At 34.5% G+C, this 9,420-nt stretch overlaps 1 protein-coding gene across 2 annotated transcripts in view; it reads right to left on the reverse strand.

The window, feature by feature from the left end:
- The window catches only part of LOC106463194 (bone morphogenetic protein receptor type-1B-like), a 71,382-nt gene that overhangs the window by 45,646 nt on the left and 16,316 nt on the right, over positions 1 to 9,420 (reverse strand). Inside the window, exon 1 of one of the 2 annotated variants that reach the window (XM_022390642.1) lies at positions 7,699 to 7,732. The exons of the other annotated variant lie outside the window; for it this stretch is intronic. Within the exon in view, the coding sequence (XP_022246350.1) occupies positions 7,699 to 7,717 (19 nt within the window). The 5' untranslated portion in view covers positions 7,718 to 7,732. Of the gene's footprint in view, positions 1 to 7,698; positions 7,733 to 9,420 lie in introns of those variants that run through there. 2 annotated transcript variants of the gene reach the window in all.

The following is a 9,420-nucleotide window of genomic DNA, read 5'->3' on the forward strand; positions in this document are numbered from 1 at the left end:
AATCATGATTTTCTCACGGAGCACCTATCAATCTGGGACAGAACATCACGCTACCAAAATCTCAAAACGTGGATTTTTATGTGAAAAAAAAGGGGGTGAATAAAGGGTCTTAATTATATATACACGTAAACTTGAATATACATTTAAATCACTCCGGACCTATGGTCCCCAAAATAAAGATCTTGTTTTTTTCCTTTACCAGGAAGACATTCCTAACCTGAACAGTACCCAGAAGGCGCTCCAAACCGGCGCCAGCCTTGGCAGGAGACCCTAAACGAACGGCCCTCCCTCTCCAGCTTCTTTAATCTGCGTGTGGTAGCCTTTTGGAAGACACCTGATCGCAGTACCTAGGGACCGTCCACTTAGTTTTCCTTTATAGTGACGTTTATAAAATTTCTTGGGTAAGAGGTACGAAAAACAAAATGCACAATATGTCTATGTAAATCAACAAATTCTAAGTTGCGGATACTACAATAAGATCGATGCCTTCTACTTCCGTTTATTTGATGTTACATTATAATCGAAGTACAGTAAACAGACACGCACCTGCATTTATTTACAACTTACAAGAAACGATCTCAAGGTGAATCAGTGGAGGCCATTTAACGTTAATTGGCGTTACTAATCTAACAAAAGTTTGAACATACAACTGCCATTTGTAGCTTCAAACCAGCAATATTTTGATAGTCATTCCAAGTTTTAGTGGAAACAACTGTCAAAATAAGCGATACAGCGCTGTAAAGCTTATCCTGGTAAAGGCTTATTCCCAACCTAGCCGTGACACACATACACAAGAAGAATGACCACTACAGACACGCCCACGGAGACACAACGTCCACGCAGTAATCACGTTTAGGAGAGACGTTATTTTAAGCTTCACATGTGATTATGATTTAAACCTGACTAATATAACCCTATTGCGAACAAAGTAATATAGGAACACTGCTCCTATTTTTTAAACATGTGTATGTTTCAGATTTTAAGCAAGTCCTGGAATACATTCCAGTTCCCTTCAACTGAGTGAATTGTGCAAACCTTTAATCACTCGACATGCCATTCATTAATGTCAATTATCTATGTAATACTATACCAAACCGTGGGAAATTTGCCATGTTTGCAGCCCATAAACAATGAAATCGACAACTCTGGTTTACTAAGACAGCCATATGTTTTATCGCACAATATATAAAATACATCACATTACTAGCGCCAGGGGTGTGTGTAAAAAATAACACACACACACATATATATATATATATATATATATAATGGACATTTGTTACGTTTGTACGCCAAGCCTGAAAGATGCAAACATTCAACACAATAAGAAATACCGTTAAAATAACCTTTCTTTGACTACACATAAGACACGATGTTCACGTCTATATGCAGAAATTCAATCTGAGAACAACAGTACCTGGGTGTACAGCTTCCCAAATCAGGTAACAACTCTAAATATATTCGTTTTATTATAACGTGTATCAGTCACAAGTAAAACTGTTCAATAATTTCGGAAAGCGCACCTAATATACCCTGATCGATTTTCTTCCGAAAGATACAACTACAATTTCACACACGTTTAATAGTTTTTAGGCATTTTGTTTGAAGGCGCGCTGTACTACAAGCACATCCAATTTGTATCGTGTAATTTACATAACGAAAGGATGACGTAGAATCTCTGTACAGCTTGGAAGGGGTGGGGAGAGACAGATGTTACGTTCGTGATACTACGTTCAATTTATTGTTTATTGCAATTTATCATTCAACACCAAAAATCCAACAATGTTCTCGTAAATATTTAACATAAATCATTTCGACAGTGTGCGCAAAGTATCACACTTCTTTCTATCAATTTTGAAACAGTCCCCAAATATAGACACAATATTACGTCACCAAAGCCTTCTGGGTTAGCCACTTCAGTTTAAACTCTGGGTTGTGTTGAACAGAACAGAAACAGGTCCACAACCTCGAGTGACCTCAGACTTGACTAACGCTTTCTCCAACTCTATATCTAGCATCCTATTTTTTCCTCTGTCGTCGTCCACATGTTAAATAAACCAACCACTAAATATAAAGGAACTGTGTCGTGGATGTTCTACATTATAATGTGTATCTATTAAATCAAAATGTTTAGAACTGTAAGAGAACGAAAGTTACGTAAGTCACAGTAAAACTTCTACAACACTTGGTCAAGCAAAACAGTAAGAATAACGTTACGTTTTCCGTGTTCACTTCGCCAGTAAAATGCTATTTCCCGAAGTGCAAGCTAGCCATATATGGTAAAGTAGGTAAAAGTTTCGTTTTATCGTACAGGCAGCCCAAGATGAACTAGGACACGATATTTTTCTTGCATCATAGCTTTCTGTTAGTCAACTTTTATAAAATCCATGGTAGGGGCAACACTTCGAACGTGCTGTCTCGTGGAGAAACAGAGCATCATATGTCATCAGCCACGTGTCTTACGTTACCAACTTGTCACATAATTACTGTCTCGTCTTTCTTGTCAAACTCCATCCATTCTTTACCTTATTGTAAGCATATTAAACAATCGAAATACAGAATAAAGTAAAAAATAATGAAACAATAGATAATTAAATAGTTTGTTTTTAAATGTTTTATATCGTAGCATCTATCAATTGTTAACAGTGATTAGTATTTACTACATCGATCGTGCATGTATTTTAGCTACTATTGTAACGATAACTGTGAAAAAGAGTTAACAACATACAAAATACATCACCACTAAGGTTATTCCCCCCCCCCCCGAAAAAATAAGACAGACAAGCATTGAGCAGTCCATCCCTTTTCCATTTATAAATATTCAAAGCACTTTCAATTACTCTGTATTCTATTCTACTCTACTCTACCCGCAAAGCATGAAAAACATACTTGGCGGAAAATCCCCGAAGTATGCTAAGCATGACGACGAGATGCTCCGTGTTACGAGAAGGGTATATTTGAATATTGTAAATTTTATACAATATTCAAACATACTCTCTCTCTCTCTCCAGATATATATATATATATATATATATACATGTATACAAATTCAAAACTCTATTTAAATAATCAAAAATAAAACCTTCACACTTTCCGGTCATCATCCAAAAGTCATAACGGAGATTGCCTGTGGTGATAGAACCCAAAAGCGTTGGGGGATATCCGATCTATCAGACAAAATCCAAAAATACAGATGAAAGACCAGTTAGCAGTCGCGGAAAATTCAGTTTAGAAAAGCGTGGAGGTTGGGAGCAACATGTAGTAGAATTATTAGGGTTGCATTTATTTATACTTTAAGGATTTTTTAGAACTTTTAAGGGTGGAGGATGGTAGGCATTGTTTAGTAGAAATATATATATTTTTTTAGGGGTGGCTTGATTATATCTTATTTCTACTTTTGGCTGTATTACATCTTTTTTAAGGGTACCTTCCTACAACTGGCTGCAGACAGTGTTTGTTTGTTTGTTTGTTATGTATTTCCCGCAAGGCTACACGAGGACTATCTGCGCTAGTCGTCCCTAATTTGGCAGTGTAAGACAAGAGGGAAGGCAGCTAGTCATCACCACCCACCGCCAACTCTTGGGCTACTCTTACCAACGAATAGTTCGATTGACCGTCACACTATAACACCCCCACGACTGAAAGGGCGAGCATGTTTGGTGTGACAGGGATTCGAACCCGAGACCCGCAGAGTGCGAGTCGAGCGCCCTAACCACCTGCAGACAGTGAAAGGTAATAAAGAATTGAGACGTTGTGGGTGTAAGCACTCAACTCTGTACCCTTATTGAATTTTCCATGACTGGTAACTGGTTTCTCATCGCTTTTTGGATTTTGTCTGACAGATGGGGTAACCCTCAACGCTCTTGGGTTCTATTACCACAAGCAACCTCCGTTATGACCTTTGGTTAATGACCGGAAAGTGCGAAGGTTTTTTTTTTCTGCTTGTTTCTTTAAATTGTTTTTAATTTATATTAAGTTCATTATTGTTTTATAGTGCTGATTTTGATCGCCTATTGACAATTAATGTAACTGATATAATAGTTTCGAAGCTATACTTATCATTATTATTATTACACACATGACCTAATAGAAATTTACACTACTGTTCACCTTACAGTCTGAATTTTTAGTTAAATGCTTGCTCGCCTTATTACACGCAATCCTAACTTGTAGGTTAGTAGTGGCGCCATTTCAGTAAATTCTTAGGGGGGGGGGGCAAAGTTGGGCCCTAATTTCTACAAAATACAACTGTTAATGACATATCGCGTTTTGGAATTCATACATCAATTGTAATAACTATTTACGAGCCATAGGATCAGGAACAACAACAAAACATGGAAATTTAGTTCACTGACCAGACGTTTTACATTTCTCAATAATAGGAATAATAATAATACGGCTTAAGTGGGGTGGCTGCCACCCTTCCCAATCGGCAGTTAGATCACGAGATAAAAATACCCCCCCCCCAAACAATGTTGAACATAGACGAGAGGAACAAAAAAAGACGAGAACTTCGTCATCTGTGCCGTCTGTCCTAACATCTAAATTATCGTCAATTTCATCTGGACTAACGATAGCTGACATAGCTCAGTATATTACATATTTTACTGCTGGATATTTAACGCAAATAGCCCATTGTAATAACATTCATGATATTCGCTACATTTAAACAAGTACATCAGTATTTATTTCAAGTTTCTATACAAATAACGAATTTTCAAACTGAAATTTAATTCATAAATGGTTTACTCAGTACCACAGCCCTCTTATTGAGTGAAGTGATCCTCATCTGTTTTAACCTTCTTTTGGCGTACGCAAACTGAATAAATAAGTGGATCATGGGTTCATCGCGCACGCCTACACTCAGGCTTATTCAGATTATGGCGCCACTCTAACAGAGGGGGTCATCTGTGATTTAATAGCTATACACACTTAACGCCGAATCGTTAGGTCCATTTCTATTTCCAAGAATGAATTTTAACCATACACTAAATAATGTTTTGTTTTCATTTCCATATTAATATTACGTTCCGATCAGAGCAAGCAACGTATTTGGAGCCAAACCAAAAAAAAATAATCAGCCTACACACTACAGAACAGTTAATACACACGTGTGAATTGCTAGCAAGATAAAAAAACTGTTAGTCTAGAAAGAACACTGGCTTTTTATTGTATTGTATGCATGCTTCATAACTTCAGTTACAACCTTCTAGTCGAATAGTTGGATTTTCTTGGTGATGCTCTTTTTAGTGTGTGTGTGTGTGTGTGTGTATTTTTGAAATAAAATCGATACCTTTTTAGGCCACTCGTGATATTCCACCTTGCTCCTCAAGTGGAAGATACATAATGCCTATATTACGGTTTTACTAATCACCGCATAGGACCACCCACAAGACTTCGCAGGGGCAAATTTGGTCATAATATAGCAAAATCAGTACTTTAATGTCTAACAAACTCATCTAAATTCCCCAAGAATAATATTTTCAGAGATACCTCTAATGTGAATCGCTATCGTAACCATCACACAAAGCCACAACAGACAAACATCACTGTATAGGATCAATCTATTACTATAAAGGGCCATATTTAGTAACAATTGGTCAAAATATGTAAACAAATTTTATCTTTACCAATATTCATCGGAAATCTGATATAAATATCGTTGAAAATTTCTCGTCGTATCACTGCATAGGACCATATTTTGTAAAGACTATGTTGAAATATATATATATCCAGCAAGTTTAATATTTATCGTAAATCGGTAATTTATATGTTATTTGCAAAAATATACCGCTAACGTGAGTTGCTATTGTAAGGAGGCGCGGTTTAGCCCTGTAGTAGGGCTCTGGATTTCGGAGCTGGCGAACCGGTTTCGAATCCGTGATATACCATAAATATTCACCTCTTTTAGGTTTCGGGTGCGTTATAAGAGTGATGGACAATTCCTTAGCAGGGACGGTGGATGGTACAGTGTTGTCGACTGCCTGCCTACCTTCTGGTCAGTAATTCAAAATTAGAGACAGCGGCAGGTTGCCTTAGTAGCTTTGCCAAAAATACACAAATACATAAGTATGTTTTTGTAAATAAAAGTCCAAAGATACAGCTTTTGAGTGGATTGTATATTTTTTACGACGTTTCGACCACTCGTGTGGTCATCATCGGGTAACTGTTTCTATTTGGTGATATACTGCTGTATCTTTGGACTTCCGTTTCGTATATATATATGTAAAAATACACTGAGTGAAAATTACATACAAAAACTATGCGTTTATTTTTCATCATTTTCAATAAAAATACTGTATCACAAAGTGCATAGATAAACCGCGATGAAATGTATGATAATGAATATTAGTAACACAATAGAATCACCAAAATACTCTTATTTAGACGAATCACTGTTTGTGTGTGTGTGTGCGTAACAGAAAGCTCTAATCTTTTCTTTCACCAAACATGTTTAATGTTAGGAAGGTTGATTAATAGTTGAAAAATACTTTATTGACCGTTTTAACGCATCTTTAACTTTTAATTGAAAACCGTTAGGAGGCGAGATGTTTAATAAGTAGGACTATAGAGGTTTTAGCGTATATTACAGACGTATCTTAGGTATACTGTGGATAACTAACTACAAGGAAGAAGATATCTTCATAGCAACTAACCCTCCCAGGTCACACAAACACGACCAAACTCCAATCAATTCGATTAATCACACATATCTCCAACGAAACATTAAGTTTATAGAGGACAAAGCATTTCCCAAAAATTATATCTGTAGTCTGTAGAATGTGTATTGTTAGGCCTATTTTTGTAGTGGAGTTCAAACTAGTATAACTAAATAAATGTACTGAAATTGTTCACATCATAAATCAAATTTTTACTTACAAAAAGGCTTACATTCACATTTACTTAACGATTATTATAATTAAAATGTATGGTTTTGAAATTAGTTAATTATTTACCAACTTGATACAATAATAAGTAAAATACTAGATTGTGCGAACAGATGCTTCCAAATTCGTTTTCGGCTTGATCTTCGCCTCATATACCAGTGGGTGTGCTTACAACATTCTCAGGTTTCGTAGCTGAATTTTGTGGAGATACGAAAAATGCTACATTTTTTAAATCAGTTTCTTTTATTTACAAAAACAGCACTGTATATCGTATTATAGTAATTTTATCGTTAACGTAAAAAATATTTTGATCTCAATGTTAATCTAAAGACTTTTTTTTATTAAGTTCTGATTTTGTACCCTGAGTTTTTAAAAATTAAAATATAAAAATTCAAGCAATATAAAATTGAAAACAAAATTCTATATTTTATATAAATTGTAAACCCAAAATTTATTACGTTTCAAAAAAGTGTTTTAGATGTTCTCTGTTTTATTAGTTTTTTTATACTGAAGACTAACCTGTGTGAAACCGGTTAAATAAATAACAATTTTGCAAAAAAATATAATTTTCGTATATATATTTATCTTAAAGTGAAACCACCATGAATTATAGTTTATATGTATGACACATTTCTAGTGTATCAAACAGTTAATTTAAGCACACTCATACGTACTGTATGTTACACATGCGTTCTCTCGTTACCACATTGGCTCGATATTAATTTACGATCACAGCAAACTACCAAATTCGAAAAAAAATATAACAAGTAACTCGGTAATGAGTGTAACTAATCAAATATACTGTTCTTACTTATAAAATCAGAATGCATTGTTTCATTAGTTGGGGGTATCCTCGCTGGTAACGATATTTTGGGCCATAAATAGCAACTCACGAGGCTCTGCCACCTTAGAAGATTTGGATTGGTCATAAATCTATATGATTATGTGAAAATGCAAAATAATCTCTATAATAAAAACACAATAATAAAAGGTTAAAATTATTTATATTTCACATTTTAACCAATACTGTTAAGATATATTGTGCATTCGTGATTTTGATACCAAAGTATGTTAGCTGTATTAGGAAATCTTAAATATATGATATCCGCTCAACACTGGTAAAATAAAATTATTGCTATCTTTCTCTCTCTCTCTCACACACACACATATATGTGTGTGTTTGTGTTCTTACAAATTCTTATTAAACATGTGCTTAGGTATTAATATACGATCTGTGGTGTCCTACGCAATGATTTTGACAGCTATTTACGTCACCGGTATTTATGAAACATTAATCTCCGATTTCCGCTGAATAATTATAAATACAAGGCTGTACGTGTTCTCTGTAGTAATATATACGTTCTACACTGTGATATTTAGGTCCTGTATAATTCTATATGGTAATATGTCGGCCCTATAGTATGATATTTAAGTCTTGTATAGTTAAACGTAGTAATATATCTTGTATGGTTCTGTGTAGTAGTATATAGGTTATATAATGTAATATTTAGGTCTTGTATGGTGTAGTAACATATACTATATAATAATATATAATGTATACTATATTGTGATATTTATGTCCTGTATGGTTCTGTGGGTGTCCTATACTGTGATGTTTAGGTCCTGTATGGTTCTATATAGTAATATATAGGTTCTATAATGTGATATTTAGGACCTATGCTGTGATATTTATGACTTGTATGGTTCTCTGTAGCAATATATATGTCCTATACTGTGATATTTATATTCAGTATGGTTCAATGTAGAAATATATATGTTATATACTGTAATATTTATGTACAGCATGGCCAGAATAGCAATAGTTCTGCAAATTATATTTTGTGTAAATTTGATAAGTTTGTTAGAAATTATGATAACATTTGCTGTATGGTGATTAAATTTGATCCTACGTTGTCTTGTGGGGGTCCTCTGTGGTTCCTATGAAGTGATTAGTAGGCAGAAGTGCCATATTAGATAGTTTAGAAGTATGTCTATACTTATAATAAATATCAGCTACAAAGCACGTTCACACCAATAATATGCTTGATACTTTCACTATAATATAGGTCCAGCTTATTTCTCTTTGGTTAACTTGTGTTCAGGGTTACTGTTTAGGAGTGGAATTATCTAAAACTAGTATAACCCAATAACATACGTTGATCAAAATGTAGATTGAATTGGACCTCTCTTGAACTTAGACTTCGAAATTAAACAATTTTCGGAATACTAAGTTGATTTATAATATCTGCTATTGTGCGGTTATATATTGTGAAGAACTGAATAATAGCCAAAGACACTTTTTCTTCACTTCACCTATCCAGTGTACAGGTTTTTCTCATAGTGACTACAGAGCATGTTCACACCAACAGTATGTCTACACTTACAAAACAGAGGCGTGTTGATTCTTGCATAACTGAAAACGTTGCACTACACACACACACACACACACACATATATATATATATATATATATATATATATATATATATATATACTACTAGTATAATAAATAAAATTAAAATTTAATTATATA

The sequence above is a fragment of the Limulus polyphemus genome, unplaced genomic scaffold, assembly GCF_000517525.1.
Source record: "Limulus polyphemus unplaced genomic scaffold, Limulus_polyphemus-2.1.2 Scaffold1345, whole genome shotgun sequence".
Taxonomy (NCBI): domain Eukaryota; kingdom Metazoa; phylum Arthropoda; class Merostomata; order Xiphosura; family Limulidae; genus Limulus; species Limulus polyphemus.